General features: G+C 44.8%; 1 protein-coding gene across 1 annotated transcript in view; it reads left to right on the forward strand.

Annotated features, from left to right (window-relative positions):
* The first annotated feature begins 1539 nt into the window (after positions 1 to 1539).
* The window catches only part of LOC102698099 (heparan sulfate glucosamine 3-O-sulfotransferase 6), a 35653-nt gene continuing 18725 nt past the window's right edge, over positions 1540 to 18467 (forward strand). The window contains exon 1 of the mRNA XM_006637131.3: positions 1540 to 2976. Within this exon, the coding sequence (XP_006637194.1) occupies positions 2426 to 2976 (551 nt within the window). The 5' untranslated portion in view covers positions 1540 to 2425. The remainder of the gene's footprint in view (positions 2977 to 18467) is intronic.

Raw genomic sequence — 18467 nt, forward strand, 5'->3', positions numbered from 1 at the left:
AGCTGAAGGGCCGGACGGTAGCCGCCTGCTGCGGTCCGGTGCGGACTGGTGGCCGGGCAGGTGGGCTTTTTAGTCGGCTGACTGACAGGTGACGGAGAGCGATCCCCACCGAATCGCCAGCGCCTTTCGACCCAGTCCTTCGCTGCGCCAGTCCCCGGGAGACACCCACACAAGCAGCGGAAATGCCACCCTGTTACACAGTTCGCGCTGGAGGTGCCTGGAGAAGGGCAGCTGAGGAGACTCCTGTGCGCTCTGCCCCCCGGATACCGCCCGTCAAACACGCTGTGCCAAACACTAAGCGAGGCTCCCAACACACCAGTTTCAGCCGCTTAAGCGATCTGTTACATATATTTAGTTTTGTCCGATCCAAACACCTTTTTAAAATAAAATTAACGAAGTTCTGAAATTAAAGGACCAGTATCGGAATTACTCAAAAAAAATTATTGGGAGTACTGTCGATGAATTCCTTCTATGTCTTTTTTTAAAATAACGTTTTATCGTCATTTATATTGAGAAACCACTCGTAGTTTTTGCTTGATTGCGTTGATCCCATGTTCTAGACTGAGACTTGAAAACGCTGCTCTCCGTTTTACCATTTTTTTAAAACCCAAAACGACATCATTATTCTTGAATATTATGCTGATATTGATAAGCTTGGTCTCGAAGTCGCTTCTAGAAGACGGTGATTCTATTTAGCTATTTTCGTAATCACGTTTAAATGCTGTTTAAATTATTTTCTTTAGCACGCATCAATCATCCCGAAAACCCTCGCAGCAAGAAGCAATTAGTATTCCCTGTGAGATTAAACTGGATTAAAATGTTGCCCTCCGGACCTTTTCGGACGCAATAATATCCCATCGTCTGCTAGATATCTGTTTATCTGTTAATAAAACCATCGATACTGCACCCAATAGGCAAGTAAGGCGACACATCTCGGCGTTTAAGCGACAGCTCGAAAAACTGCCGCCGGGAGCGCGGCCCGGATTGTGTTAAGAGTAATTGTGTAATTAGACTCAGTTCACAAAGGAGTACCTAATTAACTCAAACGCGCCGTTTATGTATAATATATACTGAAATCGAATTCATGCCAATACAGGTAAACATCAGCGAGACTGCGAGAAAAGGGGACTATCACAAAGCGCTGGTAGCAGGATTATTTTATTACACGATTTCACCAAAGCCGTTTATATTCGAAAACGTACGCAAATAATATGATAAATGGAAAAAAAAAGATCTAGTAGGAAAAAAAGTTTAATTCGTCAAAATATGGACAGGCTGCAATCTAATTTTGAAAACAAGCTGTTTCAGTGCTTGTGTCGGTGGAAAATAAAGTCAGGAAACGAAGACTGTCCTGGTATGGTTTTAAACATGTCTTCTTGGATTCTACTGTGAATGCGGTGCGAATTGCCATCTTTTCCAACATCAACTATCTGATTCAACTCTGTAGGTGTTTTAATGCTCCGAAGTTGAGCGCGGTGACACGGGTTCAGAAATACTGTACCCAGGCATTAGTGACACAACTCAGCGAGAGATGATCCTACAGGTCACCCCTGATGAAAGACTCGCTGCCCTGGGCGATTCGGAGGACAGATGACAACTCCATCTGCACCCTAAAAAGAAGAATGTCGGATTAGATATACAGTATCTCTTCATCAGGTCATCAATATATTTCCTGACTCCTAGATACTCAGTCACCCCATCTGAGCTACCTGTCCCATTAGTGCGAACACCCACGACCCCCCAATTTATTTCCTGTCCCCCGAGAACTTGAAGTAGCCTTAACACTCTGAATGTTAGCAGAGTTAAGACTCGCAAGAACGTCTAAGAATAGCAAAGCGAAAGGGGTGGGATTTTCTTTTTCCTTAAACGGGGCGTGGATTACTCTCGCAGGAGTGGAGAAGTGTGAGAATTGAAATCGTGGATTCAGATCGCGTGTGTGTGCGAGAGAGAAAGGGGAGAGAGAGAGAGACTGTGAGAGCGCTTAATCACGCAACTGAAGACTGGGACGTAAAGGGGCCGATGGTCAGTGAACTCGAGGTTTAAAATAATTGCAGGCCCTCCAAAAGACACGCTACCCCGTGCGGCAGAGCACAAGAGTGTGCCCGTTTGCCTGAACATCGCCCGAACATTTGAAAAATAATTCTGTTCAAGAACTTTGCTACTAGAGGCGGCTGATCTTTTCTGTATCATGAATAAACGCATAACACGCGTGACATATTTGCGGAAATTGTCTTGGTAACAGATGGACACACTTCCCACAGTTGGCAGACGGGACCTGCTTCTCCAACCTGCAACGGGCGAGTTTCCCTGTTGGTTTTTTTCTTTTAAAGTGTCAGCATTTTGGAGTTTTCTGGTTGTGCAAGGGAGGGTCATAAGGCATGCTACCTACGTTTTGCCTGCTGCATTTTGATCAGGATAGCGACTCATGGGATGTAGCATTTGGAGAACTAGGTTTAACCTTGGACTTCTGAAGGCGCAGTCCAGAGTATCGGTGTTTTTTACCATGATCATAATTTTTACTTATTTTTTTTACTGTCTGACCGGCTACTGCGACTCCCTGCCGAGGCCACTGTACGACCAGCAGATTTTCACCGGCACCAGCATCAAGCACGACGGACAGGACGCGTCCCCACAGCACGGTCGCCAGCCGAGCGCATCGGCGGACAGGAACAGGACCGCTCCCGGCTCCGGGACGCGAGAGCTCCCGGATTCGATCAGACTGCACTCCATCCTGCAACAGATCGGACATGTGCAGAGGCAGATCTCGGACGGGGACAGGGAAGACGCTGACAGCACCCTATCCGTGTTCAATAGCTTTGGGAGTAAAAAGTTCCCGCAGGCGATCATCATCGGCGTGAAGAAGGGGGGCACCCGGGCGCTGTTGGAGTTTCTCCGGATTCACCCCGATGTCAGAGCCGTGGGGGCCGAGCCGCATTTTTTCGATAGATTTTACGATAAAGGACTGGAGTGGTACAGGTAAGGCCATCAAAATACAGCCGCCCAGTCTGGGGGCTATCGGTGCCGACAGGTCTAAAAAGATACCAAAGGTACCATTTTTTGGGGTGGGGGTCTGACATCACCAGATTATCCTAAATGTTACCAAAACTACATTAATAAAGTGTGTTCGTCCTTTCCGAACTCGATCCATGCGACAAAATGTACTGCATAAACCGAAATACGAAACCGACATGAATCAGTTTTAGGTAAGTGGCAAAACTGCACTAAGAATTGGATTCTGTTTTTTGTTTTAATAGAAAAGTCTGATGGCTTTCACACACAAAATGTGAACCAAAAACAACTTCCAACGCGTTAAGGCTTCAGATTCCCCAAAAGATTGACATTCAATATTTTTCACACACTTGACACGGATAAAACTGTTATTTTTGGGCTGTTTAATTTCGGATATAATATAAGGAATTTTATGTAGTGAATCAGCACTTAAAACTAGTGATAATCTAATTCTTCGTTACAACAACAATTATTATTATTATTATTATTATTATTATTATTATTATTATTATTATTATTATTATTATTATTATTATTATTATTATTATTATTATTATTACAGTCCACAGGTTTAGGGTTTCTTATTTAAGATAATTAAAAAAATAAGATTTAGTCATGAAACTTTTTCTTAACGTATCACTTGTAAAAGAAGTTTAAAATCTGCTTGAACATGAATTTTACCTAACATATATACGTACATTGTCCTATTTTGCCTGTACCGAAATGCTTTTACTTTGATGATGTTAAAAATGTAGCTCTGAAGCAAGGATTGATAGCACCGTGTACATCGCTGGGTAGAAATGAATAAAACAAGTTCCTCTTCATCAAAAGGGCCGCTTCTAGCGATTGCCTTTCAAATCGTGTGTCGTTGGCGTTTGTCTGTGAACGGCAAAGGATCATTTTCAGAAATTCCGGCCTCACACATTTGGAGTTCTGTATCTCAGGAGAGTTTTCCGTCGGACTCATTTGTAAAGACCTCTTCTGGGCTGCCATTAACCTCCTCTGCTGACATGACGTTCGGCTTTCTGGGAGGTTTATAACAGTATTGATTCTCCCGTGTGCTAAGTCGTAAAATTTAACGTACCGTCGTTTCCCCTTAGGTTCGAAGGAGGTATAAGACAGCGGATAGAGGCTGTTTGCATATCAACACAGTTCTGAGAACCTGCAAAAGGGTAGAGGAGTTTGAGGCAAAACGGCACGATAATAAATAAATCATTAATTCACAAACACTCCGGCACGCCAAGTGCAGGTCCTGATTTAAAAATCCACATCCGTTAACTTCAGGATTTCTGAAGGTGGCGTGCAATTAATACATCAGCTATTTAGGCCTTGGACATAGAGCTTCGTTCATTGCAATAGCTTGCTTAATACTAAAACGTGAATGCTTTAACTTAGTTCCACTACATCCATCTGCGTGGGACTTCTGCGTCCTAGAGTTCTATCAGCTCGGGCTTCTCTGCAGAAAAAAACCTCTGATCGCTCCAGTTAATACCGGCCAGCGTGTTATAGGACTGTAGCACTTGAATTGCTAGAAATATTGGCAACTCTGTAACGATTGACCAACAGGAAAGAGAATAGTTTTGTTTGAAGCCGCGCTAGGGAGTAAAAAAAAATAATATTTGAAAGGTAAAGTAATTACAAATTCACAAAATCGTGCCTTGCCAAGACAACCAGAAAAAAAAGTGTGTTGCCAATCCTAAAACATCCCGGAATTAGAGGACCGTCAAAATAGGGCATCGCCTGAAACCCAGATCTTCAGTTCTGAAAAGCGTTAGTATTTCCTTCAAAGCAGAAGTGAAGTACCTTTCACCTAGTGTATTTATTTACATAGTCATATCTGTGTGTATATGTTGTGCATAAATGAGGAAGCCGAGGTTCATTCCACCTTCTAAACTAATAAGAAAAAAACAACGTTTCGACGGTAGAGCTTCATGATAACTCTTCTTCACACCTCTGAAGACGCTCAAGAGCTGAAAGGTTCTCTTCCTGTACTTTCCAGCGTGGAGTTACTGTAACCTGTTGCGTATCCCTTTGCAGTTTATCGCACCCCAGCGCATAACCCTCAGGAACCTATGCTGTATATATGAAAGTGCCCACCTATTCTTCATTCTACGCGATAACTATGCGCTTTCAGCTATTTACTGTATGTGTTCTACCATATATATTTCAAGTGAGAATTTACGCACAGCGCAGAATGATCTCTGCTCCTGAAGGAACCTTACAGTGGAAAGCATAAAATAAACGGCGGCTATTGTCGTTTGTATACGGCTTTGGCGAAGACTCTGGGGTTTTCTTTTTCTGAATTCTCGATCAGTTTTGCAGCCAGGGGGGTTTATTAGCGCGCGTATTGAAGGCTTGTCAATAGCTCTTCAGTGCGTGAGGGCTCGGCGAGATGGCAGCGCGACTTGCCACAGGCTGACGGAGAGGGTACTGGATATGGGGTAATTGATGGCTTCTGCAGAGCGTCTCAGTCTCCAGCTTGTCAGTAGAGAGCTCATTACTAACACTTGTCAATAAACTCCAGGACTTAGAGACCCAGCCATTCGCAGGGTATTCAGTCCCATGCCAATAAAATACTGCTGATTGACCTAACACGCACCTACTGGAAGCGATGGTGGGATTCGGACTGTCTGATTGTGCTGTTCACTGTGGAAGCAGAAGATCAGCGCTATATCTGAGTGGGGGTAAATTGTGGCTTTAGCAAAATCACCACAGTGATCCGTGTTCTCCATGATAATGACACTGTTCAAATAGATATCAGCATCACATTACAGTAGAGTGCTTTTGAAATGCTACCGTGTCATTTTTTAGGAGATGCTGGTTGATACAACTGCTTCTTGCAATATTGAACACGGCACATTGTACACAGGCACTGTTTGCAAGGTTTTACAGCTGACTACAGCTAGTTTGAGCAGGATGTCTGGTTGAAGTATTAGCCTAATTGAATATATCTTTTCTACTGTTTTCCCTTGAATAAAATGAAGAGGTTTAGATACAGAATTCTAAATAAACACAGAAGTTGTTTAGTTCAGTTTACTCTTGCACAATTATATGTTTATATGGTGTGGTTCTTTTGTTTTTGACAGTTCTTCTCAGACAGGCTTCTTCAGTTTTGAATGTGGCTTGTTAAATAGGCTGAAATGGAGACGATGTGTCATATTCATGCACCTCCTGCATGCACAGTTTGAATGACTTAAATCATTCGTTTATCGGTTTATACAGTAATTAGGTGGTGTCATGTCCTATCAATGGTCTATTTAATTCACCTGTACTGTACTTTGCAAGGGATTATACAGTATTTGACAATATCACTCATTATCATTAGCTGGCAGTCGATAATGTGAAGAGCAGGGACAGTGTTCTCTTGGTGAATTGTGCAGGGCAGTCTTTCTTCAGACTTTCCAGTCCAACCTGTGTTATAAGACAGCTGCACTTACAGTAACTCTTGCTGGATCAGAAAACGTCTTGACTGTTGGTACGCTCCGGACATGACCCATTCAGACAGAAGAGCACGTTCAGTTCTCCACCTGGGATTTGAGCCCAAAGCCCATACAACTGTTAATCCACGCTTAGAGAAGAATTTGGATTGGAGAGGTGGAGGGAAGACGCTGTGTTCCTAGGTTATGATTTCTATGTTTTTTCATTGCTTTCCCGCCAGTAGGAGGAAAAGTAAGACAAAACCGTCCTGTTCATGAGCACAGGGAGTTGCGCTCATAATTGCATGTGCCACATGAAACTGTTTATTTTAATCACTTATCGCAGTTTGGGTGCCTTTTTGGCACAAAAATCCCAGCTACATTTACCACATCAGGCAGCCACCAAGACAACACAGCACAATCACGAAAAGCAGTTAATTACTGAAAAGGGCACCTTTGTGGTGAGCACAGCATCTCTGGGACCTGTGTGTATGTGTGTCTGTTGCAATTAGCTCATTTGTGTACAGCAGGGATATTTTAAATCTTGCAGATTATGCAAAAACGAAGTGCTTTTATGTCTCAGCTGTACGGGGGATTTAAATCTCTGATATTAAGCTGTAGGTGGTGTGGGGGGGACTTTTGAGTAACTCTTGGTACAAAAACGCTCATTTGGTTCAGAATACGTCACAGACAGCAATCACAGAGCACGTTAATGTTGCAGTGATTAGGATCAGCAATTATGCTGAGTGATATGGCTTCCTTTCATTTGTAACCCCTCTTACGTTCTCATGTACGGAAGGAGGCAGCCTGGGTGAACTTATCTAGGAGGGGTCCCCAAGACAGTGGGGTGGCCCGTTATCGTCCAGCTAATCCATCATTGTGCTTCATCCAAATGAAGGATTTGCAGGGCTGCAGTGCAGATGTGTCCCTCCTCCGATTAAAAAGCTTGCCTGTGCTCACAGAAGCTCCTCCGGTTGCCAAAACCTTTAACAAAGCAGTTTCTCTTCCGGCATATATTTGTGTGGGCAATGGCATTAAGGAGTAACCATGCAATTTAGGAGAAGGTAGCAGATTAATGGGAGGGCCTTAGGGCATTAATAAAAAAAAATAAATTGCACTTTGTTCCAACTTGCAACTTTGTGGTTGGTAACGGGTTTAATTGTTTTGGTCGTATCCAATTGCCAATTATTTTACAGAGCTGGGCAGCAGGAAAGGTAGTAGTGTGTGGTTGATGGCAGTCAGGAGTGGGTGTTCCTGTAAGTGTAATTGTTAGACCAAGTGAGAAAGTTAGAAAGGTAATTAATGAGAGGGGGCCATTCGGCTTATCTAGCGCTGCATTCCATTCCTGTTCCATACTCCCACAACCCTTCGCGTAAAGAAGTGTCTCCTGTTGTTGGTTTTAAAGGCGTTCTCACCTTGTTTCCATAGTTCCCTCAAACTCTTTTTTTTGTCAAGACTAATAACAACATAAGTAAGATGTGAGGACGGGTGACAAAGACCCAGTTTAGGATGTGATGTGCATAGATGTTTCAGAGAGTGTTTCACGTTTCATCTGTGTTTCACGTAGTCTGTCAGAGCAGTTACAGTGACAGAGGCAGAACTGCGCCACTCCCCTGGGGGGATCAAACCTAAGTCTCTTGCAGGCAGAGGTGTGTTTCCAGTTCTTTCAGAAGGGAGACCAGGAGTATCATTAGCTGCAGAGAAAAGGTGCCTTGCGATATCTGTGTGTGTTGTCTTCCTCCCAGGCTGTAATGCACCAGGAGTTGGGTATTGAAGGTGTGTATCCTGCAGAAACATAACCTTATCCAGGTCTGAGGAGATGACAGAGGGCCACCCACTGACTCACTTCCCTCGTTAACAAGGCACAGGAGCTGCCAGACCTGTAAAGACGTTGCCATGCAATAACAGGAAACCAGAAAAGCGTTGTTTTTGTTGACAGAGGGGTTGCTTTCGAGAAGTGTGAGCTCTATGCCTTACGTACTGAGAGGGCCAGGGAGACTGCCTGCTGTTCCATGCTTGCCAAGTACAGCGCTGTAAAAGTCATGGAGCGAACGACTCTGCCTTGTTCAGGCAGTTATCCCACATGATGAAGTTATGCTGCCTCTGCTCTCTTCCGGTGAAACTCACTTTGCAGTTACCTGTGCAGACAATTGGCAATCGCCCAATCCCAGTGCCCAAAAGCGCTGGCTTCTATCACACATCAGGATCTTGAATTCTGGAGTTCTGCTTGTTTATCTGTAATTGTAAGTTTCATACAGCTTGTCAATGTTTGTCGGTCTTTCTTGACCTCAGTGCAGCAGAGCTCCCATTTCCTACTTTAGTCCCCGGTGTCTTTCTGTGTTTTATGAGCCTTGAGGTGACTCTGCTCACAGGCGGAGACAACAGAGGGGAAAAACGGACTTCCTCTAAAACAGCTGCTTTGTCCTGCAGGTAAAACAATTGAAACAATATGCTTGTTCAGTTTGCACTGGCACAACCTCCCCTCACTGTCCAGCTTTACCTGAAACTCAGTCCATGTTGGGAACATGATACAGTTCCTCTGTGAGGTACTACAGGGCCTCAGAATTAATAAATGCTAACATGCCTGTGCCTAAGGCAACACTGATACTAGTTATTTGCATAACTCTTCTTTAATTGAAGGTGTGTGCTACTGTGGTTTGGAAATTATTGGCATTCCAGTAAACACTGCACCTGAGTTTAAGTTTGCTTAGCCTACACGTTTGTTTCTTCAGCAAATCCCCACCCGTTTTTCTTAGAAACCTTTAACCGTGCGTGAGCGTACTCCTGCACCCAGAGCTTCTTCAGTTATACAGCTGCTGTTCCTATTAGTGAAGATAAGCTTGTTAAAAGCCCCTCTGCTGGGGGAAAGGGTGGGGGGGGGGGGTATTGGCCAGCAGGGGGCAGAGAGATGAAAATGAGACACCCTGTCACCCCTGTGTGTTCAAGATCCCCCTGATGCATGCTGATGGACAACCGAGGAGTTGAACATCTCCTGTCTTTGTGCTGGCGATGCCCAGGAAGGCCTGCAGCACACAGAGGCAGAGGAAAGCTGCTGATCATTCTATTGCAGTACTCCATGAAATTTTCCACACATCCATAAGATAAGATAAGATCACTGTATTAGCCAGATACATTTTCTTGCATTAAGAATTTGTCTTTTCGCATACCCCAGCTTGCTCTCCATGAGACACACAGACAGGGAGAGAGAAGCTTGGGGTCAGAGCACTGGGTTAGCCATTTGTACACTCCTCTGGAGCAGCTTGCACTTGCACGTCTCCAGCCTGGCTGTGAGGTGAAGCAGAGATATCAGGCTGTGCTCAGCTGTACTTGGAGTGGAGAAACAGGAAAGAAAGGAATATCCCGACAGGAACACTGTTTCTTTTCACGGAGGGCACCCATCACCGAAAGCAGCGAGGGGAAAAACCACAAACATCATCGCAATTCCCGGCTGTAATTTTGTCTGCCTCTCTTGTCGTTTTTTTTTAATCCCCGCCTCCCTCTATAAACAGGAGAACACATGGAAACGCTTTCGCAGTGATCATTTCAGTCGCGAAAACTGCCACTTCTTTCTCGTTCTCTGCCTCTGCTTTCTCTCGCCTGCTCCTGGCCTCTCTTCCTTGTCGTCTGCGAGACCGGGACAAAAAAAAGGAGCTGGAGTTCGTCTGGAAATGCCTGTGGCGGCTCTGGCTTCCAGCAGGCAGTGCTTGGTACAAATTTGAAAATTGTCTGAACAGCGTCAGGGCAGGCAGGCACAGAGAATCAGGGTGCCCAGCCTGCCTCAAAGTTGTGTAACTGGAGTCAGATGTGGCTTCTCTCAGTGGAAGGAGCCACCCTGTGTATATTGTGCGTTTAATTCTGAGGGTTGTGGATGGATGGAGTGGGGGGTACTCGGAGGTGGACGGATTCTTGTTAGAAGTTTCTAGGCTGATCTGGCCAGATCTCAAAAGCTCGGCAAGACTGGGCCTGGTCAGCGCTGGGCTGGGAGACCTCCAAGGTAAGCTGGGTTGCTGCTGGTGGAACAGTGGGTGGTCCTCTTCTCTCTGGGCCAGAATCTCCTGACCATTGCCACAATGTTGTGATGGAAGGCACTGTATTGTTTGAGATGCTCTCCTGAGGATTAAACCAAGGTCCCGCTTAATTGGCCACTGTAGGTCCTATGAGATAATCGGAAGATTATTGGTGTTAACTCTGACATCCTAACTTAATTAAACTCTGGGCCTGCATAATCTGGCCTCCCTAAAGTTCTCCCTTAACTCCGCTGGTGAAGCAGTCTCTGCCTGATCTGCTGAACATTAGCACTGCAGGGGCATAATTTAGTGGTGGATGAAGTGGGTATCTTCTGTATGTTAATCCCTTTGGGATGCTCTGGAATGAAAATAATGTGATTCATTTGGATTGCCGTTCAGTACAATTCGAAACTCCACTCTTTATGTCTGGCAACATCACATCTGCAGATGAAGAGACTTTAAAACTAAAATCCGCAAAATGGAAAGCGCTGATCTCCATCCTCAACACCTTTATTAAGAAGAAGTGCATTTAAAATGAGGACTGGTGGCCCGTCTTTAACCAAAGGATTGTGGGAATAGGGAGCAGGCTACTCCACCATATTGGAAGAGGCCAGAGTATCTGATCAACAAGAAAAGAATCTGGATGGGACTGTTGAATCAATTAGCTACAAACAACCAAACAAGCTAGTAACCATCAATTTCTTGTGGTCAGTTGAGTTTAACTGAGCTCTCTGTCACTGTGTTCTTTGATTCTCTAATGCAGTTAAACCACTCAAGTACAGCAGGGCCAGGGCATACTTTCCTAGGAACTGTAAGTTCATATCTGAAATCAAAGTCTTCTTCTCACATAGAGAACAGCTCCTGTCACTCTCTCTCTTAAATCAGTTTCCTCTTCTTCTGAACATGTTCACTCCTGTTTTCCACAGCTGATTTGATACAAAAAACCCTCGTGGTTCACTTTTCCCCATCTCCTGGCTCTTCAGTCCTGGGGCTTTGAGTGCTGATTTTCTGTTTCTGTCCTTATTAACCAAGGAGATCATCGAAATTCCCTGGGAACCGTGGCAGAGCATTATGAGAGAAGCCGAGAGGGGTCTTTGAGCAGATGAAACGATTTTGCATGGTATTTTAATTTAATAAAATCGGACTTTGAAAACCAAAAAGCCGCGCAGTCTTTTAAATAAGCTGTGAGTAACTGCTCGGCAGACAGTGACCTGAGGTGGGCTGGAGGGGGGGGGGGTTGATGTTGCTCTCAGGTCAGTCTGTATGGCAGGGTCAAAGGTCAGTGCACTTGTTCTTGTCACTTTCCGTGTGCCCTTGGATGTCAGAGGTCAAAGGCCACAGGTTGTGCATATACCCTGTTTTCTTCTTCTGTTTCTTACAAAAGAAAAACGGGAAGAAAGCTTGACCAGTTCATTCTCCCCCCTTCTCTTTAATCACTTCCACAGCTGAGCAGCAAAGAGGGGACATTCCACCGACACATTCCTTAAGAAGGCTTATGTCTCCTTGATAATACATTCACTCCTCCTTCCTGGAGGAATTCACTTTCAGAGGTACACCATGTTACTATTTTCAGAGATACACAAGGTTAATATACACAGTGTTAATATTTTCTATTGAATGTCACCATCTGGCTTCAACAGTAAAGTGTGGAGGAGGAGCAGTACCGGGGGCTGATGGTAAAACACGCTATGATACGAGGGACTGGTCAACAGAGTCCCCACCCTGAGAGTGTCCTAATGAGAAAAAACAAAGTAAAGCTGAGGGAAGCACCAACTGTAAAAATGAAAACAGTATACAGACACATTGCAAACCAAGCAGAACAAAGTAAATGATCTACCATCTCATCCAGCTGTTGTTTTGTCCATGAAGACCATTCTTGTTAAAGCAGAAACCAGTTTCTTCCAACATGGCTGAATAGCTTGTTCCATACTCCCACAACCCTTTGGGTAAAGACAAACTCCTGCCCTGTTTTTAAACACATTTCCACCTGGTAAAGGTATTGGGGATGGAGAATTCTGCAGATTTCAGTTTCTCATGATCTAAGTCAGGTAAAAGTTAAACTGCTGCAAGACTATGGCCCCACCTTACTGAGGCAGTCTTTCATAAGGGCTGTTCCTTTCAGGATGTTCAAGATTGGGGGGCGGGGGTGACTTTTGGGATAACGACCCTGGTGTCTCCTTTCTGATAGCAATCTGTGCTCATCCACACCATCAAATCCCATTAGTGCTATTCTGACTGCAATCAGAATAAACTGCTTTGAATTCTCCCAAACCCGGAGAAGAGGAAGCTGATTAAGGACACCGGTTCACCCTATGAGCTTGGCTTTGGAGGTCTGGAAGGAGCAAGACAAGCCCTTAGGCCCTGCTGCGTCTGTTATTGTAAACACACTGAACCTCGAACTCACAGCTGCTGTCAGCTGGTGGGTAAATTGAGGATAATTCTAACGGCAAATTAGGCTAATTGAAAAGTGAATACTTGTCCAGCAAGGTGTGTGTTTTTGAAAAATGAACTGCAAAGCATTCAGCTTTATGGGTTATCACTGTGGTCATTGATTGCTTGTTTGAAATAGCCCAGAAGGCCAGCCTATGGCACAGAGAGGTGCAGTGAAACTGCTCTGAGCACTAGAAAGCCAGATGAGCTCTTTAATGTCAATTCACTGTCAAAATGGCAAAGTAATTGCTTCCCCTGATCTAGCCTGGCAAAGACCTGTTAGTGATCAGCTTTGTTTATTATTGAAGTATTTAGGATGTTGGGTGTTGAATTCAGGGGATACAAACATACTCTTATATGAGGATTTCCATCGCTAAACGACCCTCAAAACCTGCGTGTGCAGCAACAAAACAACAGTTTCCAATACAATACAGAAAGACTGATGTTTGCCGGGTCATATTTCTCTGGCTGTGGTTGTGCCTGTAGGGGAGACAGATGGAGGGGAGAAATTAAGTTCCCAGTAATTGTGTGGGCAAGTTTTAATAAATATTGTCTTTGAATTCAGTGACATTTATGAAAAACAGCCTTTCTAACATTAAGGAAATGCCCGTAGCTTAAAATAAATGAACAAATAAATGCCACAGCTCAGCTCCCCTTTGAAGTTATATTCTTTACCTTTTACTGCTTTAATTAGCTCCATCTTGTGGTTCGGTCCAGTATTTTATTTGCCTGTCAAGTATTCTGTTTGTGTGTTTTGAGTTATGCCCCCAGAAGGGAAAATCCATTAAATTGCCCCACATGAATGACAGAGGAACTCAAGCGAACTTTTCTTTTCTTCTTGTCATGGTTTGGTTTGCGATTTTATTGTGACGGAAAGGAGTCTCCACATTTAACGGCCCCGGCTTTTGATGGTACAGAAGTGGAGATGAGAGGTTTGTTGATGCGGTTCGAGGAAGTGGCTAGCTGGGCCTCGTAGCTTTTGCAGCAGCTGTGGAGGACTTTGCAACTGGGTTGTTTGCTTGTTGTCATTCAGTTTCTCTTCATGAAGCTCGTTTGACCGGAAGATAGCGGGGCTGTGAGAAAAAGGAGAAAGAAAAACCAGTGTCCCCAAAGCCGAGGAAAAGGGGGATCCTCAGACAGAGTAGTGTAACACACATGCCTGGGTTTCGTACCAGCCGCAAGCAGAACTAAAAATAAATTACAGGAACAAGCAACCGAGAAACCAAAAAGCATGGGGAACCCTTTCATGGTGGCAAGCATGAAAAGGCTGCTCTTGAAATGAATGAAATCTGTACCCCTCTGTAGCCACACACTCTGATGTCGGCTTCTCCCGGTTATGATCCAGCAAGAAAGCAGGGTGGGTGGCTCTGATTTATATATCGGGTGATTTATTGGGCTGTGAGACTGCTGGGGTCTGGGATTCAATCCCTGTCTTGTCCTAATGAGAAAAGGAGCAGGGCTCCATCAGGTGTGAAGGATAGTAACCGGATTTCGCTTTGGAATCACCAATTATTTTTGAAATACCCACCCGATTTGGCATGTGGAAGAGTCGGGTGTCTTTCCCCTTCCGACCTGATATGGGTAGAGGGCTGCACATACAGCACGGACAACATTTCAGGGCCTTTTCAGTGCTCTATAATTGAGGCAGCCACTGTGGACATCGATGTTAAACACTCTGGGCCAGACGATGATGAACAGAACTCTGGATCTCTTCAGCCTTTTCCAAACCTAGACACCACATGAGCGTTTTCAACGTGTGAGGCTTCTCCTGAATTATAAGTAATAGGTATTGGTTTTTGAACTCCTTTCGCTTGCTTATAGCAGTGTCTGTAGGGAAGGATTATTGACAATAAAACAGACATAGTTGATCACTTACAGGTGACTGAATACAGCTCCTTTCATTGGTCTCCAGTACTAGTTTTAAAGAGAGCACAGCTGTACTGTAGCCTGCTGACCTGACCTGTTAACTGAAGTAAGCATATATAAGTAATAATTGTAGGAATACAGGAAGAAGAATTGCTGAATACTGTTGATGAACCCAGTCTTACAGTAACATAGATCTTCTATTGGGAGAACATTCTCATCAGCACACCTTCCTCCACAGTCCCTATCCCCCCACCTGTCATTGACATTCTGACAGGTTATCAATCGCCTGACCTTTTCCCCCCTTGACATGAGAGGCCATCTCCAATCAGATTGCAATTAAAAAAATAACATAAATCTTTAGAGACGCCTGCAGTCTCAGAGCTAGGCTTAACGCTGGAAGGAGTGAATTTTGAGGAGAGTCGATTTGCATGGCTACTTGGACCCTTTCACTGTCATGGGGGCATGGGTCTCACTGTGTTTCAGCTTACAGAATCTTATAAAACACAAAGTACTGCATTGTTATAGATGGTGGACGGGAAACATTGGATCTGGGAACTCGTACCGCCTTTGGACAGATCGACCTGCTGTGAAAGAGCTATTGATCATACAGGATTAATTTGGCTCTAATTTGGATTCATTACATTAACCCATTGATTGCGATTCACGGTTTTTTATATCTGATGGGGAATAAAAACTCTTCCCAGCATCCCCCTGGTGTGCCATTGATCTGTAGGGCTTCACAAGTTTTATATTCAATGCAGAAAGCCGTTCTTATTAAAATAGAAATAGGGTCTCATAATTTAATTGCCATTGCTGCCACTCATTTGACTACTATTACTACTTGACTATTATTTGGCTACTAGCTACTACTAAAAGCGCCCTCTATGAATTTTTTTTCACTTTTTTTGCAATAGTTGGGGACACACTAACTATACTTACTGTACGTGTTACATTTTTACATCGCAGACAAGACACAGGCCAATATAACGACATTACACTCTAAGTGATCCAAAATTCCAGAGCTGATTGGATTCTGCATTGTATTATCGCAGAGGTCTGGATGGGTGCCACTGCCTAATGCAGACCCAGCATTTAAGAAACCTGATCTGCAGCCTAACTGGCTGCTGACTGCTCAGTGTGACAGTGGGGCTGGGAATCCACTCTTCACATGCCTGAGTCAAACAGCAGCTCGCTCCATACCAGACTACTGTAAGGTACAGACCCCTCAGTCAGGGCTGCCCAGCTGCAGAGAGCTGCCTGGAGCCTAGCCAGGGAAGAGCAGCTTGATTATTGGTTTGTCAGGTTCCAGTGGTCAGCCCCTAGCCTGTGAGCGCTCGATTACTGATTTGGGAATGCACTGCGCTGGGAGAAAGTGAAGTTTACCTGGGACCAGTCTTATCGGCACTGGCAGTCCAGACGAAACTTGTTTCCTAATTCCTGTGGCAGGGTGTCGAAATCGTGTTCGCTATTGACATTGCAGTTGGTTTTGCTTTTGGTGTTCTGTTAAAGTGTGACTCCCTCTCAGCGCAGCGGACACTCAGAGTAATTTCTGTGAACAAGTCGGCGAGTGCCACGTGCTCTGTCTTCTGACCTCGCTGCAGTTAGACATTCACCCATCCCACTGAATCTCATTTCCTGAAAAACAAGTTAACCATCTGTAGTCTTTCTCAGAAGGCTTGTCTGATATACTGTATAGTATCTGATGTAATGGTAAAGTATTACCAGGGTAGAGAGAGATCTTTCAGATCTGGTCTTTACACACTGAGGTAGACTGGCCAGCCCCACATACCAGTACTGCACACACTGAGGTACGCTGGCCAGTACTGCACACACTGAGATATACTGGCCAGCCCCACACACCAGTACTGCACACACTGAGATACACTGACCGGCCCCACACACCAGTACCGCACACACTGAGGTACTCTGGCCAGCCCCACACACCAGTACTGCACACATTGAGGTACACTGGCCAGCCCCACACACCAGTACTGCACGCACTGAAGTACACTGGCCAGCCCCACCCACCAGTACCGCACACACTGAGGTACACTGACCAGCCCCACACACTAGTACTGCACACACTGAGGTACACTGGCCAGCCCCACACCCCAGTACTGCACACACTGAGGTACACTGGCCAGCCCCAGACCAAGTACTTCAATTGCTGGTTGCAATATTTCCTCAGCAATATATCAAGGACTGCATAATTGCAGAGTTTTTAACTGTGAAACTAATACTCACAAGACATGTCACTTCACCAAGATAAGACTGGAATTGTTAAAAGAGCTTTTCTTTTAATCAGCACAGGCCACTCGTCCAGCCCACTCATTGCAGAGAATCGAGGAAGGTGGCTGTGGAGCTCAGGCAGTGGGTCTGCAGGTGGGGCTTTGAGCCGCAAGCGCCGAACATGCAGCACTTTCTGTCAGTTTATTGAGCTAATGCCCTAATCCCTCTCCAGAGAGCTCGGATTAGTGGGGCTGTCTGAGCGTATTAGCAGCCAGCGAGCAGTGGCAACACCAAGCGGATGGGACACACTGCTGCACTGGGGCTCGGCTTTAATTCTCTTCTGCAGCCTCTCCAGACACCTGCAGAGCATCGCCTAATGCTGTAGAGATGTAGATGAAGACAGCAGAGAAAGGCAAAATCTGCTTCTTCCAGTGTCCATTTAGGGTGGAGGAAGACAGCTTCGAATGCAAAATAAGCTTTCCATTAAACATCAGTTATTTATCACCAGCTACCTACCCTGTCTAGGCTAAGTGAGTGCATCACTGATTGAGAACTATATTGATATATGTCACTTTTATGCAGAGTGATTTGCAGGTCTTTCACCAATTCAGTCGTATTCATGTTACCAATCCATGTAGAAAAACGGGTTGACGTCTTCAGAGAAGGAAATGAAACATTTTGTTACTTTCCTGAGGCGTTAAGAGCAGAGGGCATGGTTGAAACGTGGAATGAAAGTAGGTTTGGCACAACAGGTCCCACTTGACCTCCAGTGTCAACTGTAAAAGCTGTTCTGGTGAGGTGGGGTGTCCCTCTTCCAATTCCTCACATAAGTGTAAAGTTATGTAATGTCTGCTGACTCCGAGAACTTCAAAAGAGGCCAATGAACCAGTCTCTGGGTTTGAGGTTTATCCCCAGAAGGAGAAAATATCCTTGGATTGGATACCTCCCAATGTATTTCCCACATGCTCCTTGTTTGTAACTTAAACGCCATCATTACGGTTGAGTGGAGACCACAAGCAGTGCGAGGTTTTGAGTCCCTGGTGGTGGACTGCAGTGGACTCTTCTAAGCGTGGTCTTCTTCGTGTGATGTTTGGTAGAGCCAAGAGGAGACGCAGGAATTCAAGATGAATGTCCACATGGTGGAAATTAAATTTTTCCGTGGTGCAGAGCGGTTGAATTTAAAAGGCCTCTAAATGTGGAGAAACCCTTAGGCATGCTATTTAAAATTTTCATTCCCATATGAACCATCCTGAGAATGATCGGCGGCATCGGCAGGATAGTAATCCAATGTCACCAAGACGTTCGGCTTTCTCTGAAGGTCCTGCCTCCAAGCCCGGCCCTGTCCTGAGCACACGGTATCTTGAGGGAGCGAGCATGAACATCAATGTTAAACACACTGGGTCGGACGATAATGAAAACAACTCACCCTTTTCCAAATCTAGACACAGCATGAGTGTTTTCAACGTGTGAGACTTCTCCTGAATTATAAGTTAAAGGTATCGGTTTGTGA

Source organism: Lepisosteus oculatus, chromosome 19, assembly GCF_040954835.1.
Source record: "Lepisosteus oculatus isolate fLepOcu1 chromosome 19, fLepOcu1.hap2, whole genome shotgun sequence".
Taxonomy (NCBI): domain Eukaryota; kingdom Metazoa; phylum Chordata; class Actinopteri; order Semionotiformes; family Lepisosteidae; genus Lepisosteus; species Lepisosteus oculatus.